The sequence below is a fragment of the Gymnoscopelus braueri genome, assembly GCF_963280865.1.
Source record: "Gymnoscopelus braueri genome assembly, chromosome: 20".
Classification (NCBI taxonomy): domain Eukaryota; kingdom Metazoa; phylum Chordata; class Actinopteri; order Myctophiformes; family Myctophidae; genus Gymnoscopelus; species Gymnoscopelus braueri.
The window spans coordinates 19,546,229-19,566,940 of NC_137622.1; the positions used below are offsets into that span (position 1 = coordinate 19,546,229).

Consider the following 20,712-nt stretch of genomic DNA (forward strand, 5'->3'; position numbering starts at 1 on the left):
AATGACGGACACACGGACGGACGGACGGACGGACGGACACACGGACGGACGGACAGGGGGCAAAACATACTCTCTCGCCATGCCTTTCGGCCTGGCGGAGACAATAAATGTAGGCCTATGCTTTTGGAAATAATGTAAAGTATACATGATTTGAACGTGCACGGTATGTAAGTTAATGTGATTGCTTTCTTTTGTAAAATTGTCATTACAATTTTTTGTATGTATTTGGCCCCCCGTTTATACAATAAATGTAGCCTACATATGAAATAAAATATAAAATGCACCTGTACCACCTCTTCCAAGTTTGGAAACAATCCAGGAAGAGTTGATTTTTAGATTATTATTATTTTTTGGGGGGTCTCAAATTAACATGAGCATGAAATTAATGTCAAGCTTTTATTTGTAAACTTAAATCACGTGTTCATTCTTTAATCAAAGTTCAATGATTCGTTAAAACTAAACGTCACCATGAGCGACAATATAAATCACTCTCTAAATTACTCTATTTTAGGAAAAATAAATGTGATGCATTCAAATAAAACAAGCATAACACTCGTGTTTACCCCTACTAATATGTAGTGGGGGTCCCTGCTTCATCTGTCTCTCAGCTAAGGGGGTCCTTGGCCTGAAAAACGTTGAAGACCCCTGCTGTAGGGCCAAGTCGGCCAACAAACTACACCTGAGCTCCAATCGTCAGATAATAGCCTCTACACGTTCCACTTTAGTCCTGCAGGTGGCGTTAAAAGCATGAGAGAGCTGCGTTCTCTGCCGAGGAGAAGGAGCCTCTCTCAGCTCCTTCTCTCTCTCACGCTCAGACCAGTGTTGCCATGTCTGCTTATTATAAGGGACTTTGGGCTTAAATATTGGTTAGTTGCGTGTTGCGTTTTTTTTGGGCTTGTTTCTAAAGTGTTGCTTATTTTAGGCTTGTTTCACATTTTTGTTTTATTATTATTTAAACCAGTTCTCAAATATTTTCATGAAAATATTTTGTTTTGTGCCAGGGGGCATTTGTGTTGTTAGAATGTTTCAAAATATTCAAAATATTCAACATTTTATTGCAAGAGTTTTGGAAAATAGACGATGTATATAGGTTTAAAGTGTTCAAAGGTTCAAAGTGTTAAAATGTAAGTCGTTTCTTTTGGGCTTGTTTTCACAGACCTGGTTGCTTGTTTCTCTCTCAAGATCTGGCAACATTGTGTGAGAGCGCTTTCATTTGGTCCCTGCCTTCAGAACAAACCTGCTAGTGTGACAAACAATACATTCTCCAGATAAAGCAGTTGAATTACCTGGCTATACATCCATCATCAACAACAACAACAACTGTTTCTAGACATGCTATTCATAGGCTATAGGCTATTAAAAGAGAGAGAGAGAGAGAGAGAGAGAGAGAGAGAGAGAGAGAGAGAGAGAGAGAGAGAGAGAGAGAGAGAGAGAGAGAGAGAGAGAGTTTATAAAACACGCACGCAAGTTAATGTGATTGCTGTCTTTTTTGTAAAATGATGCTATTATAAGAATTATTGGCTGTATGTTATGTAGCCTATGGAAACAGTAAAACTTTTTTTTATCCACATGCAGAGCCAGAGCTGTGTTGCCTATTCACTCCGCCTACTTGCTATATTGATTGATTGATTGATTGATGATTGATTGGATACTTTATTTAACAGTTTATAAAAATAAAAAATAAATTCACATGCAGAGACAGAGCTGTGTTGCCTATTCGCCCCGCCCACTTGCTATAGTCTATCTATGGGCTGTAGGACTGTATACAGAGGGGGGGGGGACGAGAGAAACTGAGAGAGGGAGGGTGAGAGAGGCTTGGATCGGGTGAGAGAAGGCGAGAGAGAAGAGCGCAATCGTTTGGAATCACTCCACTCTCTCTCTCATACATACATACACACACACACACACGCACACACAACCATACAGCCGCATGAAGTGAGCCGTGGAGCGGACCCGAGGCTGACAGAGTTTGTGGCAACCATAAAGACTGCTGAGGAGGGTGACTGTCTGTCAGGGGACCACATCGCTGGCAACTAAATGGACATATAGGTTCTTCTATGTTGGTGATTTTTGCCGTGATCTCCATCGCCTCCTACACATTATTCTACTCCTGAGTCTTCTGCCGGAGGATGAGGAGGATGATGCGGTTGGTGGTAGTGGAGAATCAGCCTATAGATACGATGCTGTGAGACCCGGTCCGGTCCGGACGGGAGTCCCTCCACTGGGTCCTCGAGAGGACAATCCTTTAATGTCACTGCTCTCTGATCAACGAAATATTTAAACTTGACTCGCCGGGGGAAAAAAAAGAATATTCAAGCTTATTGAAATCCAAACAGCGCCGTGGGAGGATTTGAAGGAATAATTATCATCACTGGCTGTCCAAGTGGATTGTTTCTTTTGCCTTTTAATACGGGGAGAGCGCTTTTATTTTGTCATTGTGGATTTTTAACCGTGGAGCCGTTTATTGGAAAGGCTGAAGTGGATCCGTGCGGGAGCGGAGGAGAGAGATCGAAGCTTGTTGTGGCCCGGCTGGAGCGTTCAGATCTGGGATCTATCGGAGCCGTTATCACCCGTCGAAGGTACAAAACTTCCATGTCACGACTCGCAGCGCACAGCCTTGTTCCTTTTATCGACCCCCGGCGCGCACAGACATATGGCTGAAATGTGATAGCATATCAAATGGGGCTTTGATGAAATTGTTATATATATATCTGCTTTCACCCCTTTAATTTCAGTCATCCCATTGGGATGACTGAAATTAAAGGAAAAGCAATTTCCCATGATCCCACAAGCCAGGTACTGGTTGCTTAATTTCAAACCAGTCTCTTGGGTATGATCAACGTTTTACGCACAGGAAGGAGTAGGCAACAAAATGTAAAAAAAATAAATATACAAAATATTTCGAACGTGTTTCGACTGTTCTATCGTAGCCTACCTTAAACACAATTGAGGGTAAATATACCTGTAAAAGCAAGTAGTATTCCGGTGGCGATGGGATAAACACTTGTTGGCGATGGCTAGGGCCACCATAAGGTGTGCGCCCGTTTCTATTCAGTTGATGATCTTTGCACTGATGGCTACCGATGTTCGATGTTTTGCCTTACACCAACGGTATTGATCTCGGAATGAGGGACGGAGCACTTACCCTCTGTCCACCCTCGGAATTACCTTACCATATCTGTCATAAATTACACCGCTTTCCCCCGCGGCAGCTCAATGCGCGTTTCCCCCACTCCAAATAGCCCGAGCACGTCTCGCTTTATGGGTTTTAAGGAGTGCGCAGTCCATATATTGAGGCATATGAAATGACACTCCAGTCCAAATGTATTCGTTTGAATGGGAATTTAGGCTGTGGGATTTTCAATGTCATCAATACTTACTAGAGACGTCACGTCAGGAAGAACTAATCACTCATTTCGACGCACACTTAAAGCAACAATACAATAATACCATTTGTGTGTCCATTAATATCAACTAAAAAAAACATCATGTGACATAATTATGTCCCGAGGTCAGTTATTGGCACCTGTGGCTGCCGTCTTTCAATCAACAATGTGTATGACTTCATATTCCTATTTAGGGTTTTAGTCAAATTCATTCACTGTTTGAACAGTTGGGAGAGATGATAAGTAGGCTAAAGGGTATTTGACAGTGTAGGCTAGTGTGTCGTGGGTTGTCAACTTGTCATTCAGCAGGGAATCCGGTTGTACTGGTCTCACCCGTTCGATGTTGGTGTTGGTCTCTGGTTGCAGAGAACCTGCTATTCAGGCTGAGGAGAGAGAGAGAGAGAGAGAGAGAGAGAGAGAGAGAGAGAGAGAGAGAGAGAGAGAGAGAGAGAGAGAGAGAGAGAGAGAGAGAGAGAGAGAGAGAGAGAATTTATATTCACAGAGCATCTACCTTTACCGTGTTCCGATAGTAAGAAAGGCTGAATGTGTGCCATTAAGCTGCACTGATAGTAGCTACGAGGTGCGGTGCGGAGACCCCCGTCAGACCCGCTCATCCGTCTTTCGGGGTTCTCTTTAAAAGGGGGAGGGGGGGAAAGTCGTATTTAATAGGCTAATTTCTTGTCTATGGTGCTATATTTAAAAATGAGCGATTATGCATGCGCCCGTTTGCTCAAATAACACACAATTAAGTCATAACTGCCACTGCACTGTAGTAGCTCTCCAATTTATTTACCTGGTGGCATTCAGTAAAATCACCTGTAAAAGGTTTAAAATACATTGGTGGGGGGAGAGTTAAAGGGATACTTCACTTTCGGGCCGGGGACACATTTAAAAAAAATATAAAAAATAAATGAAAAAAGTTATGGAAAATTCATGGCCCCCTCACGACACGCAGTGTCCTACTAATGTGTGAGGGGGCCATGAATTTTCCATAACTTTTTTCATTTATTTTTAATATTTTTTTTAAATGTGTCCCCGGCCCGAAAGTGAAGTATCCCTTTAAATTTATATCACATTTGATTAGGCTATTAGTAGCCTACTGTATCAAAATCACAGGGTGAAAAATAAGGGTAGGCTATGAAAGTTTTTATTTGTTATGTCTAAATGATAGGTTATTAGCCTGGGAGTGATTTTCTCAAATCTAAATTGGCCCAATCAGAAGCAGGTGCGTGTTCTCCACCTCACATGTCCAACAATCAGTCAAGCGGCCAGCAAACCGAGTAGAAGGACTAAAGTCTGGGTAAGTTCAGTTGCGTAGCCTAGTATAACTTGCAACTCTTGTTAAATACGTGTATAGAGATCAATTAATAACGTTTAGTAACTGGTGGGGGGGGGAAACAATCTTGTCTGTTCAGTTAGGCTCGTATTTTTGAACGACTGAGGCGAGCTCAAGTCGCCAATCTCGCAATGCATGCAGACTAGAGCAGTGGTTCTCAAACTTTTTCATGGCAAGGACCCCCAAATTGATATATATTTGGCTGCGAACCCCCATCTGAAAATGTTTTGTGCCAGGAACCCCCAGAAGCAAAGATTTGATTTAAGAATGTTTGCTTTAAAATATATATTTACAAAGATTTGAACATATTTAAAAAAAAAAAAATCTGAAATGGCAGATCTACAAGCTCATCGTTTTTGAATAGCCAAAGTATAAAATATGGCTATTGTGGTTAAACATGATATATTAACACATTTAATCCCACAGTGGTTGAGAACAGGTTGTAGATTGATTGTTCATTTCACAACACTGCCTTCTCAAAGTGCATTTTCATACCACTGTGTTGATCGACACGGCAGGCCGCTGGCTTCATTGGAAAGCATATCCGTTGAATTTGGCCAGATAAAACAAAAACGTCACGGTCAGCTCTCAGCGTTACAGTGCGGATTATACCCAGGGAAACGCAGTTAAAAAAGCAGAGAATTTAGCAATGTTTGGGATGTTCTGCACATTTTCTGCGTAAAATGGTACATCTGAGGGAGCAGTGTCGTTAATACTGTCCTTAACATTGTGGAAGGAGTTGAAATAGCTTTTTGTATGATTGAAGTTGTCTGGCTCAGTGGTTCTCAACCTGTGGGTCGGGTCCCCTACATGATTTCTTGGGGGGGGGGGGGGGGGGGTCCAGATGATAGTGAAGTGACAATTTAAGGACTTTTAAGAGCTTTTTAATACCTTGAAAAAAGGTCAAACATTGGCCACATTGTCAAATAATATAGGAAAGAGGAAACATCAGCTATTTTCACAATATTTATCTGGGGGGTCCCCAGTTCAAATATGATTATTTTGGCGGTTCCCGGCCTGAAAAGGGTGAGAACCACTGGTCTAACACTCTTTGCACTGCCGTTTTCCCTTGCCTTCAGGGGGGGAAAGTGTCGATACTTGTCGTTTCACGGCCTGATTTGACTTTAAGTTCAGCCATAGCGACAGGCAGGGTATGGAATGTCGCTTCAATTTGATGCATTGTGACCACCAGAACATTCAGAAGCCACAGAGAGTAAAGGATTTCATTGCATTATTCAGCCTCTGTGTCACACAGGCTCATTCATGTATTCATCCCGAACAGAACAGACATGCCCCTTTTTTACACCCACGCATTGTATTTATTTAATGGGGAAATGCAGGAATCTATTGGATCACTATGCTTATTAGCCTTTGTTGCAGACCAGTGAGGGGAGAAACAAATACAACTGGTTGCTGCATACGTTTGTCATCATCATCCAATGCAGTGGCTTCCCACTCTTATGGGAGCAAGCCGGGGGATATACCCAAGCAAAGGGTTATAAAGAGTTCAATAAATGCCAATAAAAGGCAGAACAAGAAGGAGCAACCATTACTCAGCAAAATACCATCCACAAACAATAAACTACAGGACAGAGGTAAAACTGGGACATGAGGTTTAACAATTGATTCACGGCAACATCTGTAATAAATCTGTTTAAAAGTGGATTTATTATTAGAACATGACGCTTGATAGATAAAGGTCTGATCTTTTAATACAGACAGCAAGCAAGTCCCATCTGTCATCCGCTGGTGGGGTGTGTTCGTGTGTGCTGGGGTAATCCCTATTTGTCATTATTGGATATTATGCTCAATTGAAGGCAAGGGTCTGTAGTGTAAAGTACAGAATTTTGCGACACCATCACTGAGACTAGTCTGTTCATGTCGATATGCTTCGGATAGACAGCTCTGTGCTCTTATCTCAGCATTAGCGTTTCGAAGGAAAGTGTTGGGGTGCAACTTCTCCACCTACTGGTGGCGTGGTTGATTTGACCATATCGGAGTGGGTGGGGATGCGCGCTGGGCTAGTGAGTATCGCTGCTGTGTGATGGCCGTGTTTTTCACCTACATATGACATGAAGAAGCATCTCATATTCCCCCAATAACACACCCACTACCGTCAGCCCCTCCGTTCCTCTCATTGCCATGACAAATTTCTGCACAGATGCTCGCCGTAACAGTGCATGGGATAGATGCTTAACATCAGACTCAATGTATTGGTTTAACTGCAGAATCACATGTTGAACTGCTGTGTCATTACAATAATACTATAGATGCCCGTCTACATATCTACTAACCTACCTGCTCAGTAACTGTATAATCGGAGCCCGTTCTGTGTTGTTGCTACTAGTGCAAACAGTGGTCAGTCGCCCAGTGAGCAAGCTACATGGTAAAATCAAGATGATAATTTAACCACTTAAACCCTGATGTCCCTATTTTAGGCATGTCATTATAGGCAAACGGTTTGAATTTCTTTGAAATGCACCACGTTATGAGCTTGTAGATCAGTTATTTTTTTACATGGGCTTTATACTCCAAGTTACACTAGATTTTACTGTGTAGAATCGCCTCGCATCACTTAACTGTTGACCACTTTTTACTCTAGTGTGTGATTGACAGCTTACTATTACCTGTGACCAGCATAATAGCCCCTTCCTCGTCACTGCCTTCGTGTGTTGAGGTACGTGACGGACAGATAATCCATGCAGTGTGACCTCATATCCAGCCGATAGGATTGGCTCCTGTATTATGAACTGCAAGACTATTAGTCACCTGCACTTCGGCGTAAAACCCTTTGTTAGCTTAAGATATTTGCTGTGTAATTCTGACCCGCCATGTCAAATGCCTGGGTGGTAGTAGACTACCGGTATGTTGGGTGCCAGAGTGATTGAGCAGTTAATGGTTTGAGATACTTCCCTGTAGCTGGATGGTCACAGGTTCCGCCGTTGCGAGCATATTTGTGTTGTGTTCTCGAGTGAGACGCTCAACTCTTTGAAGTCTTGACTCTTTGTGTATATATTTATACATCTCTGCATTTTGCACCCACATTTTAACTCCAGAGAAGGGTCATGGGTCATGGTCATTTTGTCCTATGGGTTGGCCCTAGCTGTGCTACTACTGGGCTTTTGTGTCAGACCCCCCTACACACACACACTCACGCGCACGCATGCAGACACAGTATCGGTCTCAACACATGCTCTGCGGCACACAAAGGCACATGACACATACACATACATGTTCTGGCTCTTTCAACATGCCCATGTTTTGTCCCTGGCTGGCAGACAGACACCGGCAACAGTTTGCTGGTGAGGGGTGGGTGGGTGGGTGTGTGTGGGGGGGGGGGGAATTGTTAATCTGGCCCAAACAATTGCTCTGAATGAAATCATTAAAATAATCCCCTTTGTGCAGTGGGGCTAGGGGACCACCCATCCTGCACGCAGCCATGGAGAAGAGCAACCGGAGCACTACACACACACACGCATGCACGCACGCACACACTTGTATATATATACACACACACACACGCAGTGGTTGGATTGAGGGGAAATGGAGAATAGAACTGATTGTCCATGACAAAAGGGCTGGCAGGACTCTGGCTGGCCAGGGGTTGGCGACTGTCTGGCTCTGTAACCCTGCTCACCTCCATTCCTCTTCTTAATCCTCTCCTCTCCTTGAGTCTCTCTAACCTTTCCCTATAAAGCCAGCAGTCATGACTACTTTCTTTTGTCTTCGGAGATGAGGAGCGCTTCTTGAATGTATATTCTGTGTGCGCGCAGACAAACATACTCCTGCCCAATTGTATCTGAGCAATGTGCAATTGTAGGAGAGTGGCATAGAGTGCCACTCTCACATATGGGGTCCGCTGTTATTTTTAGCAGATTAAACTGGCTTTGATTCTGGAACAGATGAAAATGGATTGTAATTGTTACTGTGGCTTATATAAGCTCTGAACCGGGAACAGTCAGACGAGCTAAGGCATGAAGCCATGTTGTGAGCTGGTCTAGTGTGCCTTTGTACAGCCTTGCTATTGTATAGCCTTTTGTATATGGGGAATGCAAGTTAAAATGCAGTTTTTAGTTGTGAAAGAATATTGCTATTCATTGTGCTCTTGCACGCATATATGCAGGTGCAAGGTTTGCGGTTACGCTTTATGCATATTAATGTTTTCAGCTAAGCAGAATAACCTGTGTGGGTGGAATCGTCAAGTCTTCATCAGTATTGTTGCCGGAGAAGCTGCAATCAGAACAGCGGCATATTGATATGCCGCTGTTTTATTTGTATGTCTTTGAGATGTGAGAACAATCGGTTACTGGCTCGGCCCAGGATCCGTCCAGCAGCTAAAAGGCCTCTCACTGCTCGTCCTGCCGGTCACAAAGGTTAAAGACTAACTAGGGACAGATGCTGTCCTCCACTCTCCCTCTCACCTTTCCTTTTCCTCCTCCTTTCATTATTCTACTTCTCTCCCATCTCCTTATCTCTTTATTATTCTGTTGTACCGCCACACACACACACACACACACCAACATTCTGCTGGCTCACAGGAACTAGCTTATGCTTCTTAACCTCCATAAATGTCACACTGTAATTTGACTCCTGCATCACTGTGTGCCTTTAGCCCATTCCGACGATGGGCCTGACTGAAGTGCTGACTTGATATACAAACAGCGTGCTGCAGTTGTCATGACGCACCATTGCCATAGAGCGCGATTTGTTAGCCAGTGTCATGCTGTTTTGTTATGCAAGTGTTACTTAGCTCTTGCACCCGTGACCACCTCAGGCCTGTTTTACCTCAAATTGAAGTCTTTCAGACAGTGCAGCACGGTGTAGGCCAGAAATTGTAATTTGAATGATTAGCCACCCACTCTATTACTCGTTAGCCAGTTTGTTCAATTGAGTGTGTGTGGGACAGGCTTAGTTTAGTATTAGTTTAACATAATGATGACAAAACATTTAAATGTTAGTGCTAACAAACAGAAATTAAATGTGAAAATGAAATGAGTATGTCTAATAGATGGATATTTAAAACGGTCAGCATCATTACTTGGAGGGCTGGTGTTAACTGTGTGCCAAGCTGTGCTCCGATGCAATTTTCCCAGAATCTTCTGCGGAGGCAGTGAGGTAAAGCCAGATGAGAGAGGTTACTACGCTGCCAGTGAAATGAAAGCTAGGTGGTATATTTAATTATAACCGTATATGTAAGGTTTTGCAATGGCAATTCATTTCTTCAGTTTTGCAAATAATCCAGATGTGAGAGAGAGAAAATTAAGGAAAGCTGTATGGGGGAGAAAAATAGGGAGTGAGAGAAGAAGTGGGGGTGGAAGAGACACCATATGAAACACAGTATGGGGATTTACACTGGGTTTTATGTGCAGGATTTGCTGTATAGGGAGGATTGTGCAGAGGACAAGATAGTTCAGGTGTAGAGCATATTAGGCAAGCTGCTGAAGAAGACACACACACACACACACACGCGCACACACACACACACACACACACACACACACACACACACACACACACACACACACACACACACACACACACACACACACACACACACACACACACACACACACACACATATCAGCCAGACACTGTCTCTTGGGCATAACTAGAGAAGCACAATTGGCAACATTTAGCACACAGCTCTATTGGATTCTCTCTGTTGGGTTACTATTGTAAAATGTATCGGTTATAATGTCGCATCAATAGCAGAGGGAGAATGCAGTGTGTGAACATAGAGTTGGGTTGACTATACCAACAAAGGAAGCAAAGATCCAAGACATCAATTCTTCAAGGTTACAGCAGCTCATAAATACTTTACACCGCATGCGGTTTCCAGTGGGATCATCTGGGAGGGATGTCTCTCTCACTCTCACTCTCTGAGTCTCTCTCAGCTGACATCTTTGGAAACTTAAAATAATGGTGATAGTGAGGAGGTGTTAATTTGGTCACAGTAGAGCTTAAGCTTAATTTATATTCCATCGTGCTAGGGTGTCGCTTGCCAAAAAGAACATAATCTATAAACTAAGATGCTATGTGGTGTAAGCTTGTACATTGTTCTTTTTGGCAAGCGACATCATCCCCCACTAAAGGTGACTGATGGGGCAGAAGGGCTACTAGAACTAGAGTATCTGTTGATGGCCCATTGGCCTTGTTCATTGAATGAACAGTGGCAAGCTTCTCTTTGTCTACATCTGGATGCTAGTTTTGGAGGATCTTATTTCCTCTTCTTTCCTCTATGATAATTATCTTCCATCTTTCTTTAATCTCTAAAGTATATTCATTATTTCCCATGAGCGTGATCATTATGGTTAGCCCCATTGGGAATGGAAGTCCTAAAGAACATAAATTTAACAAAATAATGGAATGAAATGCAAATCTCAAGTGTACACGTGTTGTTTTTCATACATAGTGAAATGATTGGAATCCAATAGCTTCACTGAAAATCAAACAATCGACAATGCACTGTGGTTGAGTGAGTTGATGCCATTTACTCTGATCTCGAACCTGTATGTAACTCTGGACAAGAGTTGTCAGCCAAATGCCTAAATTGTAACGTCATGAGTAATGCCACAATGTCATGTAATGTCAAATACTGAATAATGTGAATCGCAGTCAACATTCTATACATGCTAGAGTCTAGCCACGCCAGATGGTCCAACTGTGGCACTTTTTTGCCATGCTTTATTCTCTGCTACCCAGAGTGTGGAAGCCTGACATGCCTCAGCCACTTTGCCATGCTCTACGGCAGTGAAAACGGTGTGAAAAAGTTTAGTGTGTCTTGGGATTTTGTCACAACCATGCATTATTATTGCAACATATATAATACAATTATATGAGTACTTTGTGCGAACACATTTCCCAATACAGAGGCAAATTCTTTACCCTAAATTTTTTAAACCAATTTCAACCTGGCATCGCTATTTTGAGGGATTGTTTTTTGTTTTTTCACAAATAAAAACGAAAATAGCCAGTCTACAAGCTCACAATGCATTATTTGTGAGCTTGTAGATCTGCTATTTCTGCTATGAATACAGCCTTGAGATTTTGACTTGCACATTGGTGTGCCTTGGGCACAAAGTTTTAAAGCTACTGCTTCGCAACAAGGAATGGAATCCCAAATTGTGACAGCATAGTCCTATACGGTCTGCACAGACATTTTCACCAGGAATGAAATCCTGAACCTTCTTTGAGTGCTCACAGGAATACAAGAAGTGCTCACAAGAATCCCAGTACTTTCTTAACCAAATTAAGTCTGTTTTGCCCACCCACCACACTTGCTCACATGCTTAGCCCTCCCACTCGTTGTTCCCTAACCTCCCTCCCCCATGTTCCTCTCTCAATTATTCAATCTCTCTCTCTCCCTCTCTATCTCTTAAGACACTTAAAGAGGGCGATCTACCAGGCAGCTAGACACTGATTTTACTTTCTTTACGCCTCCAGTGTCTTGCTAACGCTGGCATCGTTAAGGCGGCCACCAACCTGATGAACATAACACACACTGCTGCATTTCCATGACAATGCCCTGTCTCCTGGCCAGGACACACACACACACACACACATACTGCCCCAGCCCCCCTCTCCTAGTAGTGTGTAAACAAAAACGAGAGAGTGCATAAGTCCCCTGGAAAGCCGAGCCCCAGCAGCTTGTTGTCTTTGCTTTTGTACATGTATGTGAACTATTGGCCTACATGTTCGCGCAAACACACACACACACACAACAAAACTTGCCGCCTGGTGAGAACGTTCCAGCGGAGTGTACAGAGTGTGGGAACGGACGTGCTGATCTAGCCTCCTGCTCCCTGGGGCTCTCAAGGCTCCCATGCTCTCCGAAGACCTCTGCCCTATACTCTTGAGTGTGTACGAATGGAACCAAATGGACCTGTAAGAGTCCATTTGGTTCCATTCGTACGCTTTCAAAGATCAATAACTCTGAGGATTTTACTGTGTATAGAGCAATCAATATGGGGCCTCCCAGGGATGAACACAAACGGACATAATATGTAAATAATTGTCAGGACATGCAAACTAGCAACTAACACCCCTACAAAACGGAGAGACCTCTACCATATATCGTACCAAATGCCAACTGTTCGTATTTTAGTTAATTACGTTAAATACATTTACATAACTCAATAATGTTGACTTTAATCATTGTGAGATTAATGTTGAGACTGGATCACATTTTTTCAGTCTTATTTCATCCCCAAAGCCTCAGAGTCACTGAAGTCACTTTAATCAGTAAAAACAACAAGACAAAATTCCTAACATATGTTACTCAGTAAAATCCATTTGTAACTCTTGAGAGTTGTACAAATGGAATCAAAGGCACCTGTCAGGGTCCAGTCCATTTGGTTCCGTTTGTTAGTGGAAAGTGCTTGTTAAAGGTATCATGACATTCATTTTCACTTTTTTTATTTTCAATGTTTTATTTGGGGTTTTATGACCTCAATTACACCCAAAAAACCTGAACTTAAAACATTCAGTGGATTTTCTGTGGTCTGGGGTTTTCTGAATAATTAGGCTGAAAAGTAATCTGAGCTTGGCCCTTCGACAGTGAGGTCACTGTCGAATAATCCCGCCCACTCTCCTCCTCGCCCCTCCCCTCCCCTATCCTTTCCTTTGGGGGGGGCGGAGCAGAGGCGATGATTGACAGGCAAAATCCCTCACCAGCGACACCCGCAGGCAAAGATTTCTTTTTTCATTGCAGTTGAAAAGGCTTTAGAAATGTGAGAGAAAAACACCTGCCATGGATCACTGGAATGGAATTTTCACTTAAAACTTTTTGTACACTTTTGAAGGACCAGGACAAAGACTTTGAATGTGGTGTAAAAGTGAATGTCATTAAACCTTTAAATTAAAGCGACAATCCCTAGCTGTTATGTCCTACCTGGGCTTTGCACTCATGCTCCCCATGCAACCACAGAAATTCCTACTGTTGGGTTGTAATGGAAAGCCGGTTTGGGTAGACAATTAATTGCAATTAATTGAAAATACGTAAAAGAAACTGTAATGCTGCTGCTATTGCCTGGTGCAGCTATTTGTATGGCACATTTTGTGTTCTGTATAGGTTTCTTAGTTATGTTGGCTGTATTTATGTTGTGGTGTTTGTTTTTAGAGGACCGCAATGGAAATAAGCCTTAGGGCTTTATTGTGTTTTTATCCTCAGTGACATTGAGTGTGTTGACATATGGAAGTACTGATGTGCCCTTCCTTTTTATCACCAAATAAATTCAATTCAATCAATCAAACACTTAGACCTTCATGGAATACCTCGTAGTAGTGGTCCTATCCGACCACAACCACTGCAGTTGTGTTAGTTATATATTGTATTAACATACTCTACCATACAGTTTAATAAGACTTACACTTTATTCACTTAGTGACAGATTGTGGCTTTAACACTGTGCATTTCACTGTGTAGTGTGTAGGAATGTGTCTTGGTGACATTGGTGCAGAGGTCACAATGACAGCTTAAAGTTCCACCCTACGTGTAAAGACACCCGGAACAAGGGGAACAGGAGCTCACCTATTGGTAAAACGATCAGCCATGCGATAGACCAGTTGGCCAGGGCCCATGTTAGTGGATCTTCTTGGGATGTTCTCACAGCGGCACCGAACAACGCAAACAGAGAAACACGGCGTCATTTATTGAACACGCTGAGCTCTGTTGTGACAGGCGACTCCAGAGTGGACCTGGCCAGACCTCAGTCGCAGTGTAATGACTGTCTGGGTTCTCTCCCATGTCTCCACAGGCGGTGGTGTGTGAGATGCCAGTTGTGTGTGTGTGTGTGTGTGTGCGCACCGAGGCCCACAGAGGTGAATCTCTGGGCACAGAGCTCAACTATTTGGCACTTGTGAGAGGGGGGAAAGGGAGAACCCCCCCCCCCCCCCCCCGCCCCATTCTTTTCTCCCTTGACATCGCACGCACACACAGCATGCACGGATTGCACGCGCACTCACGCTTGCACGCACCACACATTCACGTGTGCTCTCTAATTAGTCTCATGCACGTCCGTTAGCAGTGGGGAGCAGAGGAGCTGTCACCGTGCACCCAGAATTAGACTGCATGCCGGAACCAGTGGCTCGGTTTCTCTCTTGTTCTATTTATCTCCCTCCACCTTCCTCTCGCTATTTTGCCGTCTACCTGCCTTTTCTATTCTCTCTCAGCCCCCCCCCCACACACACACACACACTTTCTTGTCTTTTATTGTGCTCTCTCTCTCTAGTCTGCTCCACTACCGACTGCCTCTCTCTAATTCCCTCTGTTTCTTTCTACAAGACTATTTGGAGATCCCTTCCTCAACCCCTTCTCTTCCTCTGTTTCTTTTATATGCACCCTCTCTCTTTCCTGGCTGTCTCCATCCTGGGCTGGCTCATTCTCTCGCTCTCGCTCCTCTGGTCATAGATTTCAGCTCTGTTCTGTATGAAGCTCATTAGTGTGGTGGTTTGTCACTGGTTTTATTAGCACTCAGCAGGCTGTGCGTGTGGAGTACCCCATATGTCAGTGTGTGTGTGTGTGTGTGTGTGTGAGAGAGGGAGAGAAAGAGACTTGAGTATGTGCGCTTGCTCTCATACGTACACTCATCCAGACACAGGTGTGTGTGTGTGTGATATTTCTCAGTTCAGCTTCAGCATTGCTGTGAACAAACCATGGATACATGTCTCCTCTGGGTGCTCACTCATTTCACAATTCTTCTTTTCTTCCTCGTTGGTGTTTTTTTTCTTGTATTTTTTTTCTTCATGTGACATTGTGGTAGCGGTGTCCCCCGCTGTGGGACAGAGTCTCACTGTCTCAGCCCCTGATCATCATTACCGATAGGGAACCACAAGAGAGAGGGAGAGAGAAAGAAAGGAATTAAATAAAGAAAGATGCAGAGGCCTAATTCCACAGATGTGAGATGTGCAATTAGCACAACGGGCAACATCAAAGTAGCATGACTCTGACCTTACTACATCAAAAGCAGAGAAAGGGGATTTTAATTATTTATTTTTTACTTCCTTCACTCGCAGCAGCTTTTCTCAGTGTGGCTCATGCAGGGATCGTTAATGCGACCCTGTAATATGGTGTGTGTGTGTTTGTTTGAGAGTCCTTGAGTTGAGGTATGCGTAGGAATAAGTACATGACATAGAAAGGTTCTTTCTTTCTCCCATCTCTTATCCCCCCCCTCCCTCTAATTAAAGAGCCCTCTGTCTCAGACACCAGGGGAAGTAGCTGACTCAGAAAATAAATGCTGTTCACCTGCTCTTATCTTTTCAGATTTCAGAACACACACACACACACACACACACACACACACAGTGTAGTCATCCTACACACATCCAAGCACATAATAACTCTAGTGAGAGCACCAATGTTGCAGTAGCTAGCACGAAACATGGAGGCACGTATAGGAAGCCAGAAAACCTTATGTCCTTCTGTCTTCAACTGTTGAGCCTGCTCCAAGTTCCATACTGGAGAGGTGTGGGGGGGGGGGGGGGGGTAGTGAGAAACGAGAGAGAATGATGGGGGAAGTTGTAGGAGAGCAGGAGACATCCTTTCCAAAACAAGGACATAAAGAAACTCTGCAGATTAACCTCCGAGACCCGCCGTATTCCCCGTGTAGTGGCAGAGGGAGACTTTCGCAGAACACAAATCTACGTGCGAGATGAATCGCCGCCAGGGGAAAAGGCAGAACGGGGAGAGAGCGGAGGAAGAGAAGTGGCTACAAACTACAAGAACAGATCAAAGCCCCAGCACTGAAATGGAGCCATAATTAATAAAGGACTGCCTGGGTTAAGAAACCAAAGCAAAGCGGCCTTGTTTAAATTAGCCTGTGTGGTAAAATTAGTCCTTGATTATGGCTTAGAGCGCTGGGCCAGATTTCATCAGCATAGAAAAACATGTTGGATTTGATTTGGCCTGATATTCAAATCTGTTTGCTGTCCATTTAAACAGAGGGTTGGTTTGGTTTTAAAAGAGAACCAAAAAATGATTACACAATATTTGTTTACTTATGTAGAGACAATAGAATGTGACACCCAGAAGTCCTGCTTAAACAAATGGCTGCATGATAACCATGACATGCATTTCTACATTCCTGGTTACATCCTACATCCAGAACTCATGTAGGGCAGATGTGTAGGTACAAGAGGAAGTTACATCACATCTTGTGTAACTGGTCCTTAGTGTATTTTAATGCTCTTTAAATAAAGTACCTGGCAGAATGACAAGCTTGAGTCAATTCCTGTACATTAGACCTGGTATAAAACCCTTTAGTCTGAGGTCTTCGACGAATAATTGTTTGCGACGTATTTAGAGCCCTGCCCAGATATAGGCCTGTATACAGGATATTACAATAATCAAAAAGAGAAAAGACTGCTGTCGTAAATCGCTTAGGAGACACACTCTCTTTAAAAGGTTTTTTGGCATTACCTTGACCCTGTATGAAAGATGAGTGGGCCTTTTGGTAATCAGCTTTTGTTTGTAATTTGATGTCCCCCATACAGATGCTGTGCCAGTCGGGTAGAAGGATGGCTCTGAGGTGGGAGGTGAGGCTGGTGCTGGCAGCCGTCCTGCTTGTTCTCTCTGGAGCTGCTCCCACCGACATCCTGTACCGAATCCCAGAGGAGCAGCCGCCCAACACCCTCATTGGCAGCCTGGCAGCAGACGAAGGTCTGCCTGACTCGGGCCACCTGTACAAGCTTGAGGTGGGCACGCCGTACCTCCGGGTGGATGGCAAGACGGGAGACATCTACACCACGGAGATCCCCATCGACCGCGAGACACTGAGGGACTGCCGCAACCTGTTTGAGGGTGACAAGTGCTTCCTGGAGTTTGAGGTGTCCATCACAGACATGATCAAGGGCCTCGGGACAGGCCCACGGTTGCTCGAGGGCCGCATCGAAGTGCAAGACATCAATGACAACACACCACAGTTCGCCTCTCCCATCCTCACCCTGTCCATCCCAGAGAATACCCACATCGGCGCGCTTTTCGCCATCCCCATGGCCAGTGACAGGGACTCTGGGACGAATGGCGTGAACGAGTACTTCCTGAACACGGGGCCTGATGCCAACCAGCTCTTCAGCCTGCAGGTCGCCGACGATTCAGGCGATAAACTGCCACAGCTCGTCGTCATGGGCAACCTGGACCGCGAAACGAAGGACTCCTACGACCTGAACATTCGCGTGGTGGATGGAGGCACTCCGCAGCGGGCCAGCAGTGCCCTGCTGAGGGTCACCGTAACCGATCAGAATGACAACGCACCAAAGTTTGAGCGCAGCCACTACGAGGCAGAGTTAGCAGAGAACAGTCCTATGGGACACTCTGTACTGCAGGTGGGACACATGTTCACTCTCTCACACACACACACACACACACACACACACACACACACACACACACACACACACACACACACACACACACACACACACACACACACACACACACACACACACACAGGCACACACAGGCACATATGTACATACTGCACACACACACACAATGCAGTAAAAATATAACCTTGTCCTATTTACCACTATGTGCTATGGGACCTCTTTTCTTTTTAACCACATAAGCCTATTCTATATATATACGAAGTGCCCTTGAGCAAGACACTGAATCCCAGAACTGCTGGGAGAGTGCTGTACTATACTAGGCTCTGGTCTCTCTTGACATTCATGCGTGAAGGACATCCAAGTTGACAACAATCAAATGATAACGATACCAATTTTCTATCTACTACTATGTATAGACACGTATGTAAAATATAATGTTACAAACTTGTTGGTGGTTAGGCTTTCCCAGTATGGCTCTGTAGTCCACTAATTGGAAGCTGTTTAGACTGAGGAAGTGAGGGGACTAGTACCTCAAGAACACTCCAGTCTCCCACAGTGCATGACAAACACCCTTGTTTCATTAGGCAACTCATTTTCCCACCAGTCCCTGGGCACTGATCCAAAACAACGGGGGGTTTAAGGTTAAGGCAACACTGAGATTCAAATAATAATCTCCACTGTCAATTGATTTCCTTTCCTCCAGTGTCACTTTAAACACCAGACGTTACAAAACACAAGTGAATTATTGACAGGTTCCGAGAATTGCATATTGAATTCCTGAGCGCATGCACAGCCGCTGCTATGATTAGGTGAGCCATTGAGTTGGCAATGTTCCAGGGCCAATTTGAGGCAAGTGTCCAGGCATAAAATTGCTATAAATACTGTTAATCTCTCAGTCAACAAGTAGTCTGTGTGATCGAATAGTTTTCAAAGAGCGTGTCAATCGTCTTCTCCTCCATTTCTAATCTTCTGTATAGGAGGCAGATGCGTGCTAATGGCGAAAGAGAAACTGGTCTAGTTTGACAACATAAGCAGGTCACAAGTGTCAATCAAGTAGTCTACAGTCTGCCTTTAAAGTGTCACTATTCAAAATGCATGTTAAGTTAAATGAATTCTCCGTGTTTCAGAAATTGAATGAGTCACATTTAGAGCAATAAAACCAATAAGCTCCATGGATAATCTCATGACTCACTCAGATTAAGGCATGCCTGCCTCAAAGGAAGGACGGTCGTGCTTCACTGAGTGATATAGTGCTGTGGTGTGTGCGACAATGACTAAAGCCATAAAAAACATACTCCTTTGGTGAATAGAGTTCTGACAGATTACAGCCTTTGCACAACATTCTTTTTGAGAGTTGAATTCCTGTAATCTGAATGCATCATTTCTATGACCATGTCCACTTACACCACGCCATTGACCACTATTTTAATTTGAATCAGCCACAACAATATCTGGAACATTAAAATAGCAAATGAATATTTGACAAATATCCATCCATCCATTCCAGAGTCTCGTTCACAGGGGTAACTGTTCCAGCAGAAACTTCCAGACTTCCCTTTCCCGGGCCACATAAGCCACTGAGTGCATGCACCAGCATGGAGATAAAACCCCCTGTATGGTCCTTAGTCTGCCGTGGCCTCCTCCCAGCGGGACGTGCCCGGGACTTTCCTAGAGAGATGCCCAGAAAGCGTCCCTACTAAATTCTCGAACCACTTTAGCTGGCTCCTTTCCACGTAAAGGAGCAGTGCCTCTACTCCCGATTCTCTCACGGGTGACTGACCACCCTATTGATACCCACTAACACATATTTATCCCAAAGATATATGGAAATTGTGCTGAGTTAAAACTCTGACAAATGTGTAGGAATTTGGAAACTTATAATATCACAGCATGAAAAGACATGATGATACAGAGATGACTATAGAGCACCGAAGTCTGACGTAATTTACACATCCTACCTGGGTCGCGGTTTTTCCCCCCCGTTCTGAATTCCCATAGACGTGTTTAATATTGCGTCAAATAAGAACTGTGTTCCAAAAATAAACAAATGACCCTGGCGGTTTTACTCTTATGGATATAAACCATCAACTGACAGTGAGAAAACGCTAATGTTACTTCTGACGAATTAGTTACATATTTTACAGTTTCAAATATGAGTGACTGACTATCATAAACGATACAGAGCCACCTCCCTGACAATATCGCCGAGACAGTTTGTTTATTTTTGGACCACAATTCTTATGAGACAATTCTAAGATGACCCAATGTTATTCTCCATAGCGAAATTACTTTACGAACCAGGGGATGGGCGAGTGACGTAAGGACTTCTGTACTCTATAAGCGCTTCCTGATGGCTGAACTGCCTCAATAATTTGTATTGTTAGTAAAAAGCAAATGTCTGTCACTTCTGCTTCTTCCTAATGGGCTTTAGAGGATCAAGTGCTTTAGATAATTAAAGGAACATTAACACTCACTCATCTGCCCATTAGATAGGCTACCTATGACCCATTTGACAATCGCATGTTTGTGTGGGTGTGTGCATTTAGATGTATTGCGTGTCACACATAGCAAGAACTTGCACATGAAAAATATTGCACGTTTTAGTAACATAAGTGTTTTTGAAATATAGTGAACATGAATAACAATTTTATTATAATTACATATTCA

At 43.7% G+C, this 20,712-nt stretch overlaps 1 protein-coding gene across 2 annotated transcripts in view; it reads left to right on the plus strand.

Moving 5' to 3' along the window:
• The first annotated feature begins 1,842 nt into the window (after nt 1-1,842).
• pcdh1b (protocadherin 1b) overlaps nt 1,843-20,712 on the plus strand; it is a 251,347-nt gene continuing 232,477 nt past the window's right edge. For both annotated transcript variants that reach the window (XM_080415276.1, XM_080415277.1), the window contains exons 1-2: nt 1,843-2,579; nt 17,212-18,042. In XM_080415276.1, the coding sequence (XP_080271402.1) occupies nt 17,212-18,042 (831 nt within the window). In that variant the 5' untranslated portion in view covers nt 1,843-2,579. The remainder of the gene's footprint in view (nt 2,580-17,211; nt 18,043-20,712) is intronic.